At 46.1% G+C, this 22,860-nt stretch overlaps 1 protein-coding gene across 3 annotated transcripts in view; it reads right to left on the bottom strand.

Annotated features, from left to right (window-relative positions):
• The window catches only part of LOC118554937 (neuronal acetylcholine receptor subunit alpha-7), a 127,879-nt gene that overhangs the window by 13,760 nt on the left and 91,259 nt on the right, over nucleotides 1-22,860 (bottom strand). For 2 of the 3 annotated variants that reach the window (XM_078078990.1, XM_036122791.2), the window contains 5 exons: nucleotides 14,345-14,424; nucleotides 7,044-7,211; nucleotides 5,898-6,092; nucleotides 4,816-4,902; nucleotides 1,829-1,938 (listed from right to left, as the gene is read on the bottom strand). In XM_078078990.1, the coding sequence (XP_077935116.1) occupies nucleotides 1,829-1,938; nucleotides 4,816-4,902; nucleotides 5,898-6,092; nucleotides 7,044-7,211; nucleotides 14,345-14,424 (640 nt within the window). Of the gene's footprint in view, nucleotides 1-1,828; nucleotides 1,939-4,815; nucleotides 4,903-5,897; nucleotides 6,093-7,043; nucleotides 7,212-14,344; nucleotides 14,425-17,568; nucleotides 17,632-22,860 lie in introns of those variants that run through there. The other variant, XM_036122792.2, reaches the window with a different exon arrangement.

Genomic DNA, 22,860 nt, shown 5'->3' with positions numbered 1-22,860 from the left:
GTCTTGCGTCTGGCTGCGTAAATGTCACATAATGCCACGGCACCGGCAGTATCTTCTTCATAGCAACACATCATAATAAAAGTTCCTTGGAGGCTGTTTATTTTTTAAATACACACAAAGAAAGAAAAATGCAAGAGGCTATATAAATTGAGAGCGTGAGATACAAGCTTCATATTTCATTTGCAGCCATTGGTTTTAACATACTCCTGTGCTGAGAGGTGAATAATTAACATAGGCTCGTAACTAAGATTTTTTTCTGGACAGTAAAGTACTACCAGGTCATTAAAAATGGTTTGTGTCTTCACGTCTTAAACAGAAGAAATAATAATATGCGTTTGAGTCTTACATTTGCATAAATAAACACTTGAAGGATAATGGAGAAATTGCTTGAAATGGCTATCACTATTGGTGGTGGAAGCACAGTGAGGGGCAGGAATGAGAGCAGGATTTTACTTTGATTTTGATGTTTGGAACATGTATTACCTATTTCAAATGGAAGGAGGGTAGCCAGAGAGTATGTCAGGGTTATAAAAGTCAGATGGCAATGTAGGTGAATGTGTGCCAATGTGTCCCAGTTTTTAATGAGGGGACCTTCTCAAAATAAGCCCAGGGACCGCAGTGATGTGAATGTGTGGGGGATAGCACCACTTCTGGGAGCTCACTCCATTGCTATGAGAGAAAGTCATTATTAAGTGTACAGATTTGCAGTGGAAAAGAACCCAAGAGGACACAGTAACTTGGTAAAGTCAATTTTTTTTTTTTTAAATTGGTCTTTCCTAAGTTCACTTTTGGGTAACTGTAAATTATTGCACAATGAATATCTTTAGAAGGCCCAGGAACTCTCTCTTCCCGGAGGTTAACAAAAGACACCTTACTTCTTGCACCTGCATTTAGCATGTTGGGGAGTCTTAGACTCCCTTCTGAACTTGGATGCAGAGGTATAGGTCTCCAAAGAAAACAGGCTTGTTTGACATGAGAGGGCTCCTTTAGTACCTGCTGTCCCTAGGCCATGCTCTCGGGACAAGAGCACTGGAAGGTTTGCAGGGCCCGAGGAAGACTCAATCCCTCCCCTGGCCTTGGATGTTGTCACACTGTGCTGAGGTGAGAAAAAAATTGGCCCTCATCAAGGTTTCCTGAGTGTCAGGTGAGGCTGGGCACACAGGTTCAGATCCTGGACTCCGAAGGGCACAGCATGGGTAAGCATCTGCCCACGTCCCAGTGCATGGGGCTAAGCAGGTGCTGGGGAGGGGTGGCGTGGCCCGCGGCTGACGCAACAGGCTGTTATATTCAATTGTGTCTCTTTCATCCTTTTGCTTTTATCCTAGCGCCCTTCCCCACTGCTAACTACTGACCTGTATTTTAGAGGCCTGTGGTAAGATTACATTCCTACATGTACTGCCTACATGAATTATTACATGGCTCACTCTCTCTCACCATTTTGGCTCCTCATTCTGTTTGGAAGATCCAACCACATGGCTGGGTGCTTATCTCGTCCATTGCTTCCAACCACTGTACTGTTCTCCATAGAGTACATACAAAAAGTAGTTTTAGAAACACTCTGGTTGCAAAATGTACAGAGCGGTCAGTGCGTGGGCCGTGTTCTGGAATGTCAGATTGCAGGAACAGTGCCACGGGCCCTACGAGCATGCTCACCGTAACGGTCCAGAGATAATGCAATAGTGCAGACAGGTGAGGAGGCATGAGAAACATGGCTCTGTGTTGAGGAACACTAGCTGTTTTTAGGACTTTTAACATAGATAATTCATCTGTGGAGTCACCCCTGGCGAGGGCCCCCGACTCCCCGTGGTGAAGGGCAGGAGGAACGCACCCACTTGGGCATCTTGCCGCCGTCGGGGTCGTGGTGGTGGTACTGAAGCACAATCACCGTCACGACCACGGAGAGGCCCACGATGATCATGGTGCTGGCGAAGTACTGGGCTGCAGAGACAAGAGACGCAGGGTGAGCCCCGGGCCCCCCACGGCACAAGCATCGCAGCGTGGCAGGCAGACCCAGACGGTGCTCTCTGATCGCCTGCGACCAGGTGGCGAAGCCTAGAGCAGGGCAGGGCTGCCTCCAGGCCGGCAGACCCGCACCCCCCACCCCCAGCCCACGTTCCCAGCAGGCAGAGGCCAGCGCAGAGCATGCACACCTGCTTTCCCGTCCACATAAGCTGCCTGGCCTGGCTGCCTGCACTTCTGTGAACGCCATCGGCCTCTTCCTCCAGTGAGGGTTAACAGTGCCTCACAGGATGCCGATACGGTTGTTCTCAGGAGAAAGGCTGTGGACCGTTATGGGAACTGAGAATAATGGGGTAGTGAGGGTCTGGTCCCCACCGTGATAACTGCGGGCCAGGGACATGCTGGGGTGGGCAAATCTGGGCATCACTGGTGGGGTACCTAGTATTAGTGTGGAAGATGAGTCTGCTCCCATTTAATGAGAGATAGGAGGAGGTGCCAGTTGTCTTAGGAGGACGGGGAAGACATTGACTTTCCCGGCTGAGAAGATCAGCTTCAGCTCCGATGGGCAAGCATGCATTTCTCCACCTTGGCCCAGGTGAGAAGAAGCATGGAGCATCTGAAGCAGCTCTCCCCTAACCCACTGCCGCAGTCCATGAGTTCAGACATCTATGAGTTTAGATAGGCTACTCAGCCTGCCTGGGCCTCAGGTTCTTCACGAGTATAACAGGGATGGCAATGCCTTCTTCTGCAGGGTTGGTGCAAGAATTAGCAAGTATATGAGCCAAGAATCTAGAAGAAAGCCTGGCAAAGGGAAGACATTCCTTGATTGGCAACTCCCGTTATTAAACCTTTAGTGTGGCTTTCAGCTCAAGAGGGCTGATCTCTAAGCAGAGAACATCCTGGTGCAGAGGCTAAGTGCATGGCCACACACCTGGTTAAGAACGCCTCCTTCTCTCCAGGCAGGAAGGAACTCACTGCCCCACTGTGAGAAGCTGCCAGAGATGGACGTTTGAGACTTCAAGTTAGTACCAGGGACCTCTAAGAAGGGGAAGGAGGGTGAACAAAACTGTGACTGCTATGGGCTGGGATGTGGCCTAAAATTTAGATGTTGAAGCTCTAGCCCCTGGTATCTCAGAATAGGGCTGTATTTGAAGACAGGGCCTTTAAAGAGGGGATTAAGTTAAAATGGGGTCCTTAGAGTGGGACATGACCCAATCTGACTGGTGTCCTTATAAGAGGGGAACTTTGCCCACACAAGGGGGTACCAGGGATGCACCCAGATAGGAAAGACCATGTGAGGGCACAGCAAGAGGGTGGTCATCCACAAGGCACGCAGAGAGGCCTCAGCAGATATCAAACCTGCTGGCACCTTGGTCTTGACTTCCAACCTCCAGAACTCTGAGCAAATACTTTTCTGTTCTGTAGGCACCTGGTCTGTGGAATTTTACCGTAGCAGCCCTAGCCGACCAAGACAATGACCTGTGGAGGTATCCAGGGTCAGAGGATCCCACAGCTGAAATCTCAACAACAGAGGTCAGAGGCCAATAGGAGCCCATCTTTCTAGACATGGGCTATGCATCAACCATGCCTTTTCCCCACTGGTCCGTCAGTCAAGGCAAGGCTGCCCATTGTCCCACAGAGGGTGCTTCCTGTTGCAAGTCTCTACTGAAAGCATTGTGTTGGAAGGTAGGAAGAGTGGGTCAGACCGTCAAGGTGAAACATGGTGCCTTGTCCTCTAGATGGTCGTGAGAGAACTAGGAACACCCATACAGGTTTTTCATACCAATACTGTCTCTCTCTGGCCAAAATATTACACATTAAGGGAAAAAAGAAGAGCTTTGGGGGTATCTGTGTAAGAGAAATAGGCTCCTCTACTCCTATCTTCCCTTGTTAACTACACAGGGTGGCCCTCCAGTGGCCTGGGCCAACAGGAATAATCATAGACTCCATTCCTCTTTCTGAACTCCATCACCAAACTGGAGGAGTGATTCTCATATTAAACCAAATATCCACCATCAGACTGTTTGCTTCCCATTAGGCTGGGGGTCTGGTTCCCTGACCAGTAACAGAGCCCTGGCTGTGGTGGCGAGAGTACCAGATCCTGACCGCTAGACCGCTGAGCACCTCTGTGCATGTTCCTGCTTATTCCAATCCAGGGAGGCGCACAGGCACAAGGGGTGTTATCTCCTGTTTCTGTCATCCTACCTTGGGCAGAAGGTCATGCCTTATATCTGTCTTGGCTAAAACATATTTGTCCTGTTTACATTTCCTCACAAGCTTTAACTTTATCCAGAGACATCGAGGTATCTCGGGAAACAATGGCCAAGAGTTAAAATGGGGGCGCCTGGGTGGCTCAGTCGTTGGGCGTCTGCCTTCGGCTCAGGTCATGATCCCAGTGTCCTGGGATCAAGCCCCGCATCGGGCTCCCTGCTCTGCGGGAAGCCTGCTTCTCCCTCTCCCCTCCCCCTGCTTGTGTTCCCTCTCTCACTCTGTCTCTCTCTGTCAAATAAATAAATGGAAAAAAAAAAAAAAGAGTTAAAATGTGAGCTCCTCCCATTTTGACAAAGGATTTGTGGAAGAACAATGACTCAAAGCTAAAGTAACAAATCTCTAATGGTAAAATCTTTGGCTGCGTTACAAGTGTGACGGGGAGAACGACGGGAGGAAGGGTGCGTTTCTGCACCTTCAAGCCAAACCACAAAGCTCGATTCCCCACACTCCCCCTACATGTGCCCAGGTGAACAGAGGCCATGGGCCATTCGAACAGGTACAGAAAGTCACTCCTCCTGGGGCCATGTGGCTCTCCAGGGCCCTCTCTAAGCCCGTGTCTTCAAGAGAGGCCTGACACCTGCTTACCTATCAAGGGCACCGAGTCGGATGTCGCAGGCATGATCTCAGCCACCAGCAACATGAAGACAGTGAGGGAGAGTAAAACCGTTATCCCTGAAACATAAACACAGCAGTGCCTGAGACCCAAGAGGTGATAAGGCCTCAAGTCCATTAACTGTGCCTTATCTGAGATTCAAAGAACTAGGGAGGTGTAGGGGAGGGGCCAGTGACATTCTGAAACCCAGGGCAGGGTTCTCTGTATGCAGGGGCATGGCCATTTTTCTGGGGGCTGTTCACAGCATTTACCAGAGTCCCAGATGGAGGTAAGCTTAGGAGCCAGAACTTTAGAACAACAATACAAAATGAATTACTGAACCTAACACAAGTATCTCTCATTTTCTTAATTACATTAGGATTGAGAGGTAGTTACATATAGCAGAGGAAAAAAAAAACAAAACATGCAATCTTAAGACCTGACTTTTGGTCTTGACTTTGCTACTTACTATCTGTGTGACCATGGATAAGTTACTTAACGTGCCTGAGCCTTGCTGTCAGAAGATATAGGTTGGAGGATGATTTCTACATGTACTAAATATGACCTTTAATAACTCTAAGATGTTGAGAAATTCATTTCACCATTCTAAGTCTTAGTTTTCTTATCTTTCCATTGGATGATCATAAGGAATTAGCCTGTGTATGGCAATATACAGATGCAAACTGATACTGAACTAACTAAACTGTTTCCTGTCCGTAACAAATGCTGGCCAGTTGCTCCCAAGGAATAGGATGGGGTGGCAGGAGAAGAGAAAGTAAGGCCCCTCAGGACAGAACCCAGTGGTCTCTTCCTGGGCATCTTCTGTGGAGGATCAGAGGATATTACAGATTTTCAGGAGGGCATTGGGCATCTAGCATGAAGCCTAAATCAGGAGCCGTGGTGTTGGGGAGATGCCCTGGGCTGGGAGGTCAGTGTGTGATGCACCAAGCAGGCTCTCCAACATCTCTGCACCCAGAGCCATCCTGCACCGTCCACAGGGATCCCTACAGAGCTGACCTCAAGGCAAGGCCCTCCCATCCTGTCTCAGACTCCTGCCCAAGATCAGGACACTTACCCAGGGAAATTTTCTCCCCTGAATCTGCAGGGAGCAAGAAGACGAGGAGGGCCAGCGCAGAGATGAGCACACAGGGGATGAGCAGATTGAGGCCGTAGTAGAGGGTCCTGCGGCGAATGGTCACTGTGAAGGTGACGTCTGGGTAGGGCTCTTTGCAACACTCATAGAACTTCTCGCTCCGCTTGCCTGGGATTCCTCCATGAGCAACAGGGGAAAGGAACAGTGTCTGAATAAAATTACCCTGCTTGTTTATTTTAATGAGTATATCATACAAATAACCATGGAGTTTGCTAAGTGCTAAAAAAACAACAACAAAAAAAACTGGGTCATCAGTGTTTGAGTAAACTCTGGTATGTTAGAGTTGTTCAGGAATATCTTAGTGATAATGGAACAAATTGGGAGAATTTTTTTAATGGATTGAAACTAGATGTATATATGGTAAATGTTTGTGTCCCCCTCAGTATTCCTATGTTGCAACGCTAACCCCCACAGTGATGACATTTGGAGATGGGACCTTTGGGATGGGATTATTGCCCTTACAAAAGAGGCCTAGAGAACTCCTTAGTCTCTGCTATGTAAGAAGACAGCCAGCTATGAACCAGGAAGCAGGCCCTCAGGAGACACTGGATCTGCCTTGATCGTGGACTCGATCTTGGACTTCCCAGCCTCCAGAACTGTGATAAATAAACTTCTGCTGTTTATAAGCCACCCAGTCTATGGCATTCTGTTTTAGCAGCCTGAAGGGACTAAGACACCATGATTATAAATAATACATTATGAGCTTTACAACATTATAAATGTAATTATTGCTTTTCTATTTAAAATCATCAAATATAGGTTCTCATGAACGGCAATTTGCTATCCAACCTGATTTTAGGAATGGAGCAGATGCTAATAATATAGGGACGCCTACACTAGCACTGACTTGTTTAAATAGCTGCATGTTTTCATGGAAAGTGTTGAATTTTCTAATTGTTTTTTTATTTCTTATCGTATAGCTCTCAGTAAATTATAGAGATTGCTGCAGGGTTCAATAAATGCTCACACTGAAAAGCAGAGTGGAAAATCCCAAACTTTCAAAGCCAGCACAGGAACAAAAAGTGGCTTTCTACAAGGCTGCTAGCCTCACGTCTTTGCTGGGCTTACCCACAAGGTCCCATTCTCCGTTTGGTATATAGCCGCTGATATCTGCCTCTTGCATCTGTAGATCCAAGGACCACCCTCCGTAAGACCAGGACCCAAACTTCAGTTTGCACTGCTGCACATCAAAGGGGAACCAGCGCACGTCGATGTAGCAGGAGCTCTTGAATATGCCTATATGGGCAAAAAAAACAGTCAGAAAACTGAAATGGAAGGGGCCCAAGCTGGGCTTTAAATACACAGCAGTCTCACACTGCTGGTGGGAAAGCAGACTGGTGCTGTCATTATGAAAACAATATGGAGATTCCTAAAAATATTAAAAATAGAACTACTATATGATCCAGTGACCCCACTTTTGGGTATATATCCAAAGGAAACAAAATCACTTTCTGGGAGAGATATCTGCACCGCCATGTTCATCATGTTCACGGCAGCAGTATTTGCAATAGCTGAAGAATGGAAACAAGCTAAGTATCCATCGACGGATGAATGAAAAAAGAAAAAGATTATCAAATCATACACACACAATGGAATACTATTCAGCCTTAGGAAAGATGGAAATCCTGCTATTTGCAATAACATGGATGAACCTGGAGGGCATTATGCTAACAAATAAGCCAGACAAAGATAAATACTGTATGATCTCACTTACATGTGGATTTTGAAAAAAAAAAAAAAAAAAGCTGAACTCATAGAAACAGTGAGTTGCCAGGGGCTGGGGGAGGTGGGGAAATGGACTGTCCAGGGGTACAAACTTTCATTTACAAGGGGAGTAAGTTCAGAGGATCTAATGTACAGCGTGGTGACTCTAGTTAATAATACGGTATACTTGGAATTTGCTAAGAGAGTAGATCTTAAACATTCCCACAGAAAGCAAAACAAAACCCAACCATGTAAGGTGATGGATGTGTTAACTTGATTGTGGAAGTCATTTTACAAAGTAAGTGTACATTAAGTCATCATGTTGTACACCTCATTACATTTTCATTTGTCAACCATACTTCAATAAAGATGGAAAAAAATTGAAATAATCGTAAGTAAATAAATAAATAAACACAGAACTATCCCTTGGGTCTCTAACCTCATATGCTGTTCACAATATGCAGTGACTCTTCTTCCTGGAAAGGGTTGGTGAGTTAAACGATACATTATTTTTGATGTTCAGCATGTCTTTTTGATCAGTGTCTTATGCACCCATTGTTCTGGCCCACCTGTGTTCCCTTCAAGAAGCTGAGACGTAGGCTCCTGGGCCTCTAGACTGGGTGTGACCAGAGAGGTCTTCACCCCCTCCTCCTCCTCCAAACTACAGCTAGACCTGTCCAGAATAAGCTTGGTTTTTTGTGTTTTTTTTTGGAAAAATCTCAAGAAAGGAAGCTCAGCTGAAGCTCCACTGTCTTTTAAAATTCACAGACAGGGGCGCCTGGGTGGCTCAGTCGTTAAGCGTCTGCCTTCGGCTCAGGTCATGATCCCAGGGTCCTGGGATTGAGCCCCGCGTCTGGCTCCCTGCTCAGCAGGAAGCCTGCTTCTCCCTCTCCCACTCCCTGCTTGTGTTCCCTCTCTCGCTGTGTCTCTCTCTGTCAAATAAATAAATAAAAATCTTTAAAAAAATAAAATAAAATAAAATAAAATTCACAGACAACACCATAATGCTCTGTTGAAGATGATTCTTAAGGATTTCTGGGCAAAGAATTAGAAGTTCTGTAAACTTGCTCCTACCATGTCTATGCATCTTCAAACTCTAATAGGAGAAAAGTAAAGAATGTAAAAAACAATCCCAGAAAAACTGATAAAAAATGATGAATGGTTTAGAAGCAGAATATAAAAGGGACGTGTGTGTGTGTATGTGTGTGTGTGTGTGTGTGTCTGGTGAGGAGCAGGGTGGGCATTTCCGTAGGTTAAAAAAATTGGGAAAAAAAATACTGGGCCACCTGGGTGGCTCAGTCGGTTAAGCGTCTGCCTTCGGCTCAGGTCATGATCCCAGGGTCCTTGGACCGAGCCCCGCGTCGGGCTCCCTGCTCAGTGGTGAGTTTGCTTCTCCCTCTCCCTCTGCCCCTCCACATCCCCTGCTCATGCTCTCTCTCTCTCAAATGAATAAATAAAATCTTTAAAAAAATTGAGAAAAATACTTGGTTATCTAGAAATATATGTGCAGGATAATTTTAACTAGTTTAGATTTTAGATTAAGAACAAAGACTGATAGGTTTAAGTTGAAGACAGTGCTTGTGCACAAGTGGGAGTTTCCACTAAAAAGAGTGACTTCAGCCTAAGACAAATTGGAGGTGAATTTCTGGCAGGTTATGGAGAGGAGACCAGATAAGCCCCCTCCAGCAATTTATGCCCCTGTGCTCTTCCCTGCCCAGAAAAAGGCTTGAAGGCAGTGGAAGGCACAAAGAGCTAAGGGTGCCCTCTGTTCCTGGGGACAGGGTCAGAGCTCCATATATTTTTGCTACTAAATTAAAAAAAAAAAAAAAACGAATGGAGGAAGGGACTCAGCAGCCTTGCAAACACAAACCCTCACCCCACAACCAAGCTGGGAAAGAATAAAAAATGTCCTGTCCTCTCAAGTTCCTTTAAGTACCATGTCCAGTGTTCACAAGAATACACGGATGCTGCCCTCCCATTAATGGGAGCAATCTCCCAAAACCCACGCTACTTGTGGAAAATGTAACTCTATAACTGAATTATTCCATTTCCATGAAATGGCCAGAGAAAGAGAGTCTCTAGAGGTAGAAAGCAGATCAGTGGTGGCCCGGGGCTGGCAGTAAGGGTGGGGATTAACTGCAGAACGGCAAAAGGGATCCTTTCGGGGTGATAAAAAATGTTCTAACCCTAGATTTTGGTAATGGTTGTACAACTCTGTGAATTTACTAAAAATCACTGAATCGTGTACTTAAAATGGGTGAACTGTATGATATGTAAATTATACAATAAACCTGTTAAAGATAAAAATATGAAATAGAAAGGTAATTTCATAACCAAGTCTCTATTTCAAATCCTGCACCCAAAACACTTTTTTTTTTTTTTTTTTGCCTGTACTTGGTTGCTTGAACAGAACAGCATCCCAGATCAGTTTTCCATGACCCCAGGGCACAGGCTTGCTGCCTCAGGCCAGAGAGCTCCATACAGCTCCTGCCAGTGTAGGGGAGACTCCCACACTCACAGCACAACACATCCTGTCCTTCCCAGGCTCCTGGGGCCATGAAGGCTGGGACACAGGCGCGAAGCCCCAGAGGGGGCTGCTACACACAGGCTGCTTGGGGCTCAGGAATGCTGCTTCTTGTAGCTGAAAATAGCCTCAGCCCTCAAAACAATCTGCAGTACCATATTCTTGTATACTGATGACTGCTGGAGATCATTTTCTAAAATAGCCCTCATAATAGAAACTGCAACTCACAGGCTGGGGAAAAAGAATGTATGGGTGTGTGATGGAAGCCTCATCCCATAGCTTCTGTCCCCCAGGGGCCTGCTGTTAGGTGGAAAACATGCTTCAGCTGGGGGAGGGGTGAAGGAACCAGGGAAGGAGCAAGGGAGCCCGTGTTTTCAGATGGAAAACCTGAAAATCTGTGGTTCTTCAGTCTGTACAAACATTACTGGGAGGTATCTGCCTTTGATGGGTTTAATCACTCACACATTCATTTATGAACAGGTGGGCCAGGCACCTGGTTGATTAGTGGTGGTTCTAAGGTGTGTAAACACAGAATCTGCCCACGGGATGCTTATCATCTGCTAATGAGAAAGAATGTGTAAGCAACAACTAAGAAGACAAGGCCAGCTTTGCTGTGTGCTGTGAAATGAAGATGTGAGACTGGGGTTCACTGCGGCAGAAAGGCTGTGTGTATGTGTGTGGGGGGGGTATGTGTGGTGTGTAGTGTGTGTATGCAGGGGTTGTGGTTGGTGTGCGAATGTGTGTGCAGGAGGTATGCATGTGGGGTGTGTGGTGTGTAATGCATGTGTGGTGTGTGTGGAGGATAGCAGGTGTGTGTATATGGTGTGGGGTGTGTGTGGGGGGTGTGTGTGTGGTGTGTAGAATATGTATGTGGGGGGTGTGGTTGGTGTGTGAATGTGTGTGGATATGTGTGTGGGAGAGATATGTATGTGGGGTGTATATGTGGGGTGTGGGGTGTGTGTGGTGTGTAATGTGTGTGTGTATGGTGTGTGTGGGAGTGTTAGGTGTGTGGATGTGGTGTGGGGGGTGTGTGTGTGGTATGTGTGTGGTGTGTAGTGTATGTATGTGGGGGTGTGGTTGGTGTGTGAATGTGTGTGGATATGTGTGTGGGGGAGGTATGGATGTGGGGTGTGTATGTTGGAGGGGGGTGTGTGATGTATAATGTGTGTGTGTGGTATGTACCGGAGTGGTAGGTGTGTGGATGTGGTGTGTGGTGTGTGTGTATGGTGTGTAATGTGTGTGTGGGGGGTGCGAGTGGTAGGTGTGTGGATGTGGTGTGCGATGTGTGTGTATGGTGTGTAATGTGTGTGGGGGGGCGAGTGGTAGGTGTGTGGATATGGTGTGCAGTGTGTGTATGGTGTGTAACGTGTGTGGGGGGGCGAGTGGCAGGTGTGTGGATGTGGTGTGCGGTGTGTGTGTATGGTGTGTAACGTGTGTGGGGGGGCGAGTGGTAGGTGTGTGGATGTGGTGTGCGGTGTGTGTGTATGGTGTGCGGTGTGTGTGTGGGGGGGCGAGTGGTAGGTGTGTGGATGTGGTGTGCGGTGTGTGTGTATGGTGTGTAACGTGTGTGGGGGGGCAAGTGGTAGGTGTGTGGATATGGTGTGCGGTGTGTGTGTATGGTGTGTAATGTGTGTGGGGGGACGAGTGGTAGGTGTGTGGATATGGTGTGCAGTGTGTGTATGGTGTGTAACGTGTGTGGGGGGGCGAGTGGTAGGTGTGTGGATATGGTGTGCAGTGTGTGTGTATGGTGTGTAATGTGTGTGGTGGGGCGAGTGGCAGGTGTGTGGATATGGTGTGCGGTGTGTGTGTATGGTGTGTAACGTGTGTGGGGGGGCGAGTGGTAGGTGTGTGGATATGGTGTGCGGTGTGTGTGTATGGTGTGTAACGTGTGTGGGGGGACGAGTGGTAGGTGTGTGGATATGGTGTGCAGTGTGTGTATGGTGTGTAACGTGTGTGGGGGGGCAAGTGGTAGGTGTGTGGATATGGTGTGCGGTGTGTGTGTATGGTGTGTAATGTGTGTGGGGGGGGCGAGTGGCAGGTGTGTGGATATGGTGTGCGGTGTGTGTGTATGGTGTGTAACGTGTGGGGGGGGCGAGTGGTAGGTGTGTGGATATGGTGTGCGGTGTGTGTGTATGGTGTGTAATGTGTGTGGGGGGGGCGAGTGGCAGGTGTGTGTGTATGGTGTGTGGTGTGTGTGTATGGTGTGTAACGTGTGGGGGGGGCGAGTGGTAGGTGTGTGGATATGGTGTGCGGTGTGTGTGTATGGTGTGTGGTGTGTGTGTGGGGGCGAGTGGTAGGTGTGTGGATGTGGTGTGCGGTGTGTGTGTATGGTGTGTGGTGTGTGTGTGGGGGCGAGTGGTAGGTGTGTGGATGTGGTGTGCGGTGTGTGTGTATGGTGTGCGGTGTGTGGGGGGGCGAGTGGTAGGTGTGTGGATGTGGTGTGCGGTGTGTGTGTATGGTGTGCGGTGTGTGGGGGGGACGAGTGGTAGGTGTGTGGATGTGGTGTGCGGTGTGTGTGTATGGTGTGCGGTGTGTGGGGGGGGCGAGTGGTAGGTGTGTGGATGTGGTGTGCGGTGTGTGTGTATGGTGTGTAATGTGTGTGGGGGGGCGAGTGGCAGGTGTGTGGATATGGTGTGCGGTGTGTGTGTATGGTGTGTAATGTGTGTGGGGGGGGCGAGTGGTAGGTGTGTGGATGTGGTGTGCGGTGTGTGTGTATGGTGTGCGGTGTGTGTGTGGGGGGACGAGTGGTAGGTGTGTGGATGTGGTGTGCGGTGTGTGTGTATGGTGTGTAACGTGTGTGGGGGGGCGAGTGGTAGGTGTGTGGATGTGGTGTGCGGTGTGTGTGTATGGTGTGCGGTGTGTGGGGGGGACGAGTGGTAGGTGTGTGGGTGTGGTGTGCGGTGTGTGTGTATGGTGTGTAACGTGTGTGGGGGGGCGAGTGGTAGGTGTGTGGATGTGGTGTGCGGTGTGTGTGTATGGTGTGCGGTGTGTGTGTGGGGGGCGAGTGGTAGGTGTGTGGATGTGGTGTGCGGTGTGTGGGGGGGCGAGTGGTAGGTGTGTGGATGTGGTGTGCGGTGTGTGTGTATGGTGTGTAACGTGTGGGGGGGGCGAGTGGTAGGTGTGTGGATGTGGTGTGCGGTGTGTGTGTATGGTGTGCGGTGTGTGTGGGGGGGGCGAGTGGTAGGTGTGTGGATGTGGTGTGCGGTGTGTGTGTATGGTGTGTAATGTGTGTGTGGGGGGGCGAGTGGTAGGTGTGTGGATGTGGTGTGCGGTGTGTGGGGGGGGGGGCGAGTGGTAGGTGTGTGGATGTGGTGTGCGGTGTGTGTGTGTTTATGTTGGTGTTGATGTGGGAGTTGGCTGCAGATTGCCTGGGACCAGGAAGTGAAACAGTTGCAGTGGGGGAGATAATCTTGGAAAAGAACATGTAAAACAAATCATCCTAAAGATTTTTAAAACTCTGTTAATATCTGCCTCAAAGCATTAAAACGCAGGTTCCCTATGCTCTGTATTATTCAGTGAGCAGCCCAGGGCCCAATGAATTGAGAGAAATGAGGGGCTGGTGGGAAAAAAAAAAATCAATCCCAGGAAGCAGTTAACCATCAGCTGGTTGCAAAGGAGAGAAGCTCAGTCAGGAATAAGGCACTAATGAGCCCCACTCTGAAACCACTTGCTCTTATATTTAACACGCAAGTGCTCCTTCATGCACATCCTCAAGAAGCCAGCAAGTCCACCATCTCACCCCCAGCACCTGGAGAGCAGCCCCTGCCAAGACACGCAGTCTGGCAGGACAGGAAATGGCCAGCTGACATGGAGCAGGGAGAGCCGGGGGGTTTGCCTTGCAGGCTGTAAGGAGAACTGGAAGTGACCTGAGGAGGGAGACTTGCTTTAGCTGTGGATTAACTTTAAAGAACACTTGGCACACAATAAGGACATATGACACATGAGCCATGACCCCAAGACAAAAAAGAGGAAGATGGCATTGTCATGTTCAGGAAATATTTGCAAGCACAGAGGGGAAGAAAGCAGCAGGGGTTGGGTGTGAATGAGACAAAGGATGCCCCACACGCATGTGAGCACCATCAGTCTGGCACCCTGAACTCGCTTAAATTGTCTAACTATAGGACAAAGAAGTGGGTCTTACCTGGAGGCAGGTACTGGCAATGCCCAGAAGAGTTAACTAACACGTTGGTGTGGAATGTGGCATCGAATCGCTCATCAGCACTAGAAACATGAGAAGGATTTCATGAGTCAGCACTGCCAGGCGGTGGATCTCCCGGGGCCCTTAGGTCTGTCCTGACTGCAGCTAGAATAGCTTTGAGAAGTGCCACTCTTTGTGCTCGGGTCATGCCGACACCATTTGTAACTGGCCTGGGAGATCTCAGAGCACTGGTTGCTAGCGGCCAATGTCCACCCACCCCCACCATTTCATACGCACTGTGATTTTCATATGCCCATAAAACAAAGTTTTTTTAGCAAAAGTTAAACCTGAAGACAATTTCATAGGACATCAGCTGATGAGACATTTCTATCTGTAGGAGAAAAAGAGTGGGTAAAGCACTCTGCCACTGATCTGGGATTTTGACCCACTATCTCCAAAGCTCCAGTTCCAGCTTCCTGAATGCATCCAATGCTTGGCTGGTGCTTAACCAATATATCTTGAGTGACTGAACTGCAAGCACAGGAGGCTGTGGGGCACCACCAGAGCCCAGAGGCATCCTGGGCTCCATGACTAGCGATGACAGGAAGGAGGGCAGGTGAAGAGAGCAGAGTTAGGTACAGGTTTTAGACAGGTGCACCCCAGCCCCCTCCCTGCCCAAGTTCAGAACCTCCCACAGCCAGGAGTTACCAACTTGAACAAAGGGGGTGGAAGACACAAAACAGGAAAAAAGAACAACAATTAAAGCCAACAGCCCTTATTATCCATGTCTTTTATCTTCTGTATTCTGATGCTTTGCGGACCCTGGAAGAACCGTGCCCCCTCCACTCCCAGGTTAGCCAGTTCCTAGAGACAGGAAACAACACGCTCACCACTGCATCTCTCAAATGCAAACCCTCTGATCCAGAGCCCACACCCAGCCACCTCCTTTATCAGGGTTTCACACTCCAGCCCTCTAACCCTCTGTCCTAATAACCTGAGGGCCAGGTACCAAGCAACTAGGGACAGCTCCTATGAATCCAGAGCCCACTGAAATTCTTCAAACTAACCAATCCTAACCCTGCTCACCCTGCCTCGCCAGTTCTAGTCCATGGAAACCACAACAAAGGCTCTTTCCCATCCAAGAAGACGCTGTCAACCAAAGGACTAAAAAATTGCTCCTTAAAAAAGTAATATCCTCACAGAAATTCAAGAGGATATTGCATCTAGTAAAACAAAGAGCAATATGAAAGTTAAAATATGATTTATGAAATAAATTTTTATAAATGGGTGGGAGGTTTGGGGCTGAGAAGAATTACAGAGATGAAATGTAGGACAGAGATGAGGAAAGCCCCCAGAGTACAAGACCAGAAGAACTCACTGGACAGATGCTGAAGAGACAAAAGGGCGGGAGATAATTACCCAAGAAATCACACAGAGACATGCTAGAGCTGAAAGAAACTAGTCAAGCATGAAGGCAAAGTGAAGCACTTTCACAGACTTAGGGGCTCAGAGGGCTGTTGTCCCACGTATATTTTCTCGGTCATGGATTTGAGGGTGAGCTCTAGGAAAATGAGAGTAAATACTGAAAAAAGAAGAAATAAACTTTTGGACTAAACCTGGGGATCAAAAAAATGTATTTCCATGATGAGCTGTGCAGTGGGCCTAGAAAAGGCGGGGGTGGGGGATGTTCCCAAATTACAGCAAGAGATGAGGAGTCTCTGAGGAGAGCGAAGTAGATTCAGAGCAAGAGAGAAGAGAAATAAGCTGGAAAACACCATGCATTCTATCAAGGACACATTTTTAAAAATCACTGTAATGGGGCGCCTGGGTGGCTCAGTTGGTTAAGCGACTGCCTTCGGCTCAGGTCATGATCCTGGAGTCCCTGGATCGAGTCCCGCATCGGGCTCCCTGCTCGGTGGGGAGCCTGCTTCTCCCTCTGACCCTCCCCCCTCTCATGTGCTCTCTCTCTCTCTCTCATTCTGTCTCAAATAAATAAATAAAATCTTTAAAAAAAAAAATCACTGTAATAAGAAAGAAAAATATCAACCAGAAACTTTGGGGGAAAAAAAACCTATACAAAAAAGCCAGGGTATGACTACGAAACAAAAACGTGATGAAGTGCAGAGGAAGAAGGAGGGGAGAGAGACTAAGCTACCAGAAAAGGATAATCCTTTGAGATGAAGGACACTCCTACCTCCTTACTTGCAAGCACACACAGGGAGAGAGAGGAGGAGACAGGGTCAAGATGTAAATATTCTCTGCTTGATTGTGGTCTGTACCCAACTTTCTCCATGAATCACATGATAAATAGTGACGGAGCACAAAACAGCTGAACATGTGGACCTTCACAAAATGGCTCTAGAGCAAACCACGATTTTCAAACCAGGTTCTCTGGAACCCTGAGATTCTCTGGGTGTGCTCTGGGGTTTCTGCACCTGTGGATTCTGATACTCTCTTTTCCTTGTAGTCTAAAAGGCGAATAAAAGTCCAAACACACTCAAATGACTTTTGGAAAATTCTACCTCTTCAGACCAGACGACCGATGGATTACTACATGTGGCCCATTTAACTCCTTTTTTGGCTGAAAGGTAGGCTAAAACTTCTCTTGCCATGCCTGTGCATATCTTTGAACCTCTTGTAAATGAGTCGCCCAGTAAGGTTTCAGTTTTGCACTGCTCTTTTTAAAAATCCACATTTGAGCCTACAATTCCAGCGTAGAACCTGGACCCCACCTCACAGCACCTGATCTCACCACTGCAACAACTGAAACTGTCTTGTGACACATGACACAGGATGCATGGTTTTGCTTATTTTAAGCTTGGGTTTCTTCTTGTCTGATTTTTATATTTATAACAAAGACTGTGAGCATCTGTTAGATCAGTGACTTAATTCTGGAAGGAAAAAAAAAAAAAAAGAATTCCTCCCAGCTCTTCCTCCACACATTTGGATCAATTTAATTGAAGAGACTCTTGAGATCACAAGACAAATGAGTAAAAACAAGATAAAAATCGGTTTCCATTAGCAACAGTTTACCTGTGCGACTCACTGATTTCTAAATACAGTTCAACCCAAACAGAATATTGAGATAAACAGAACTGTAACACTGTTATCATTATCAACATGCAAATCTTAATATTCATTTTGGCAGACTTAGAGTTCTCTGCTATTTTATACATCAATGATATAAAAGTAAACTGCTGTAATAATTGTATGCTAATACCACTTACCTGTTTTGGCCATTAGAGCTGGAGATGAGGTTTGTTTGGAGAAGGGCTCTATTGCCAAAAACTGAGGCTGAACACAGCTCTGTGAAACCTGAGTGGCCCCAAACTAGCCATGACACGGGAGGTAACAGTATCAGCTGCTTGTCTCGGGGCCCAGCACTAGGTGCACCATGCACACAGGAGCCAGGGGATGGCGAGCATGAGGCCATGTGATAATACAGTCTTGCAGACGGGACACACTGATAACCCTGGGAACTGGGGTGTGTCCACAGGACTCGGTTCACTCCTCCTTCTGTTCTGGTGAGCATGTGAAACTTTCTGTATTAAACAGTTTGAATATATATACTGTTTATGTACTTAAGACCCTTCTTGACGACTCAGGCATGTGGCTGCTTCATTTTGTTCAACAGCTCCTCTCTCCAGCCGCCTGGGTCCTTGTCCAGCCAGCAAAGGACAGACAATTGGTGTGGGGAGAACTCTGGGGGCACCCCCACCACTGATTGGGCAACAAAGGGCAATGGGGCCTTGTCACTGAAAAGTAACCATGGAGAGGAGGGATATTTAGCCCAATTATTCAGGGTGCAGATCCTAATATCCTTCGTGGAATGGTCAGGAAGAAAGGGCAACTGGACAGGCTCTAAAGATGGGCATAATTCCAGCAGGTAGAAAGGAAGGTTGGTGCATCCCCAGCAGAATGCATGGTCCAATCACATGCCTGGAGGTAAAGTAGACAGAGAGAAGCTTCATGAAGGTATGGTTTGCCTGGACACTAGGGTGAGTGAGGTGTCGCCCCAACACCTTAGTTTAGCACTTGCCTTAGCAGGAAGGCCAGCATCATGGCTTGAGAGAAAACCATGGGTGGCCATGGCTGCAGGATCCAGGGTTCAATGCTTATGGATTAACTGCAAGCTGTGCTTTCAGAAGTCAGTGAAGGCACAGGCACGCAGAAGTGAACCTGGGGTCTGGGATTAGATTTCTTCCTGTTCTCCATCCCCCTGGAGCTCATGCCCTGCTTGGTTCCACCCCAGCTCCTGACTCTGGAAGCAGAGCCTCTGAACCTAGCTCAGTGCAGCTTCCTGCTCAGCTTGCCCTGCAGCACTGACCCCCACTGCTGAGCCTGGAGCAGCTCAGCCCTAAGCCAGGGAAAAGAAAGTGACCACACCACTCACAGCATCATCTGGCCCTGAGTCCAGCTGTCAGTGCCCTGAGAGAGAAGAACAGGGTGGCCAGCCATCAAGGAAGCCCAGAAAGACCAACCCCCAACAGGACACATGCTCACTAAACTAAAACTCTGCATATAGGTAATGCTGAAGGATTAGGAAAAAAAAAAATCCAGGGTCACCCCGCTGTATCAAAGAGGGCACTGGGTGTATGGGCTCATGGGGACTCTAATGAATAAGGACTCGTATGCAGCCCATCCTGTCCCCTCTGAGCTCACATAGTCCTTGAAAGGAAACGGAAAAGCAGAAGAGAAGAAAAATGATCTCAACTGTTCTCACCACAAAATGAAATAATGATCATGGGATGTGATGGAGGTGTTAGCTAATGCTACGGCGGTAATCATACTGCAATATACACACGTATCAAATCAACATGCCGCACACAGTATGCTTACATTAGGTTATATGTCAATTATATCTCAATACAAAACAATAAAATTAAAATGTTGGAAGGGAAAAAAAAGTAAAGGAGGAAGACAGAGAGAGCCAATCTATCTCAAAAGACAGTGGATTTAAGGTATCATTTATATTAAATCTCTTTAAAAAAAAGCTGTCAATTACATGCTAAGACACCTCTGATGTAAGGTATGCCTAGATGTCAGAGGGAAAACAGTCTGTTTAAAATAGAGGCACGGGGTGGGTGGGTGATAGACATTGGCGAGGGTATGTGCTATGGTGAGCGCTGGGAATCGTGTAAGACTGCTGAATCACAGACGTACCTCTGAAACAAATAATACATTATATGTTAAAAAAAAAAGAAGAAGAAGAAGAAGATAGTAGGAAGGGAAAAATGAAGGGGGGGAATCGGAGGGGGAGACGAACCATGAGAGACTATGGACTCTGAGAAACAAACCGAGGGTTCTAGAGGGGAGGGGCTTGGGGGGATGGGTTAGCCTGGTGATGGGTATTAAAGAGGGCACATACTGAATGGAGCACTGGGTGTTATACTCAAACAATGAATCATGGAACACTACATCAAAAACTAATGATGTAATGTATGGTGATTAACATAACATAATAAAATAAAATAAAATAAAATAGATGATTTTTGTTTCAAAAGAAAGTAATGAGTCCTCTTTCTGGATACTTTGACTTAGTTCTGTATTTTAATCTAAGATGTTAAGGGTCTACAACTAGCATTGTGTCCAGTCATAGTCCATGAACAAAAAGTCTTGAGCAGAACTGAAATTTTATGGTCATTTCTACCTGTCAGAGATCCCAGGAGGCAGATATCTGGGCATCAGCAGGAGGCTTCCAGAGGAATGTATGCAAGATCCTTTCTTTATCCACCAATTTACATGTTAGGTGGCATATAACATGGATGTTATTATTTTTTTTAAAGATTTTATTTATTTATTTGGCAGAGAGAGACATAGCCAGAGAGTGAACACAAGCAGGGGGAGGGGGAGAGGGAGAAGCAGGCTTCCTGCTGAGCAGGGAGCCTGATGTGGGGCTCAATCCCAGGACCCTGGGATCATGACCTGAGCCGAAGGCAGACACCCAACAACTGAGCCACCCAGGCGCCCCTACATGGATGTTATTATAACAATTGAATGTAACATTGGATGGATTATAATAATGTTATAAATAGGATAATGTTATCACAGTATGTATCAAGTTTCTGAGCTCCCTATTTTGTTCCTTGAACTGTATGACTATCCCTGACCTAGTATAATATCATTTTTTTTTTTTTTTTTTTAGAGAGAGAGAGAGAGAAAGAGAGAGGGTGGCGGGAAGGGCAGAGGGAGTGGGAAAAAGAATCCCAAGTAGGCTCCGTGCTCAGCACAGAGCCTGATGCAGGGCTTGATCTCAAGACCATGAGATCATGGCCTGAGCCAGAATTAAGGACCAGATGCCCAACTGACTGAGCCACCCTGAACCCCTAGTATAATATCATCTTAATCACTATGACATAATGAAAATGTTGGTATTTAGCAGAGTGAGGCCCCCAACTTTGTTCTTTTGTTTAAACGTTGTGTTACCTATCCTTGACCCTTCACTCATCACTGTAAATTTTAGGATCCACTTGTCCAGTCCCACAAAGACCTTGTTGAGGCTTCAGTTGGAATCAGATTAAATTTACAGAACAGTTTGGGAAAATTGGACATCTTTGCGATACTGAGTTTTCCCAGAATTAAATATGATATAATCCATCCTTTGTTTTGTTCTTTCTTATGTTTATTTACTAGTAATTTTTACCACTTTCAGATATTGGAAATAAAATTTGTTAAATTACATTTTCTAATTGTCACAAGGGTACAGAAATACATTCAATATTTTTACACTTGTTTTGTATCCAACATATTTTGTCTAGATAGTCTCTAAGGAGTTCTTTTTAATGTAAAAAAATCACAGTCTATGAATGATGGTAATTTAGTTTATTCCTTTCTAATCCTTGATATTTTATCACTTTGCTTTTATTACTACTTAGATTCATACTATTATTAAGATATGTGATGACAATGGGTATTCCCTATTTTGTTGCACATACAGAAACTTCTAATGTTTCAGCATTAAATGGGCTTTTGGTAAAGACCTTACATCAGCTGAAATCAAGTTTTATTCTATTTCACAAATGGGTATCAAATACAGTCAGTTGATTTTTCTCCACTTACCAAGATGATCACATGAGGATGAATTATACAAATGGATTTTTCTAAAGTTAAACAAAACTTGTATTTCTAATAGAAAACTAAATTTGATTGGATTTGTTTTTAATTATTGCTAGATTTAGTGAGCTAATATTTTAGTTAAAGATTTATACCTGTATGTTCATAAGTGACATTGTACATTAGGTGGAACTTGACTATAAAACCCACCTTTTCCGATTTCTTTTTCAAAACATGTCAATCAAGAGAATGAAAAGGCAAGCTTCAGACAGGGAGAAAGTATTTGAAAAAGACATACCTGATAAAGATTATTACCCAAAATATACAAACAACTCTTGAAATTTAACAATAAGGATAAAAATAACCTGATTTTAAAATGAGCATAGGGGCACCTGGGTGGCTCAGCTGGTTAAGTGTCTGCCTTCGGCTCAGGTCATGATTGCAGGGTCCTGGGATCAAGCCCCAAGTTGGGCTCTCTGCTCGGCGGGAGCTTGCTTGCCCTCTCCCTACCACTTCCCCTGCTTGTACTCTCTCTCTCTCTGACAAATAAATAAATAAAATCTTTAAAAAAAAATGAGCCAAAAACCTGAACAGACACTTCAGCAAAGATATACAGATGTCAAATAAGCATAAGAAAAGATTATCCACATCATATGTCATTAGAGAAGTGCAAATGGATTTTGGCCAACTTGGTAGATTGGCCAAAATCCAGAACACTGACAACACCAAATGCTGATAAAGATATAGAACAACAAGAACTCTGATTCATTACTGGTGGGAATACAAAATGGTACATACAGCCACTTTGGAAGACAGTTGGTCAATTTTTTACAAAACTAAACATACTCTTACCATACAATCCAACAACCCAACAATCACACTCCTTGGTATTTACCCAAAGGAGCTGAAAACTTAGGTACACAAAAATCTGCACATGGATATTTATAGCAGCTTTATCCATAATTCCTAAAACTTGGAAGCAACAAGTTGTCCTTCAGTAGGTGACTGGATAAATCAACTGTGATACATCCAGACGATGGAAAATTATTCAGTAATAAAAAGAAATGAACTAACAAGCCATAAAAAGACATGGAGGAACTTTAAATGCTTATTACTAGGTGAAAGAGGCCAATATAAAAAGGCTGGATATGTATGATTCCAACTATATGATATTCCAGAAAAGGCAAAACTACGGAGACAGTAAAAAGGTCAGTGTTTACCAGGGGTTGTGGTGAGGGAGGGATAAATAGATGGAGGAGAACATTTTTAGGGCAGTAAAACTACTCCGTACGATATAACAATGGCGGGTATATGGTATTATACATTTGTCCAAACCCAGAGAATGTACATCAAAAGTGAACCCTAATGTAAACTATGGACTTAGGTGATAATGATGTGTCAATGTAGGTCCCTCGATTATATCAAATGTCCCACTCTGATGTGGGGAGGCTGTGCATGTGTAGGGG

This window comes from Halichoerus grypus, chromosome 8 (assembly GCF_964656455.1).
Source record: "Halichoerus grypus chromosome 8, mHalGry1.hap1.1, whole genome shotgun sequence".
NCBI lineage: Eukaryota > Metazoa > Chordata > Mammalia > Carnivora > Phocidae > Halichoerus > Halichoerus grypus.
This window is presented reverse-complemented; position numbering and strand designations above follow the sequence as displayed.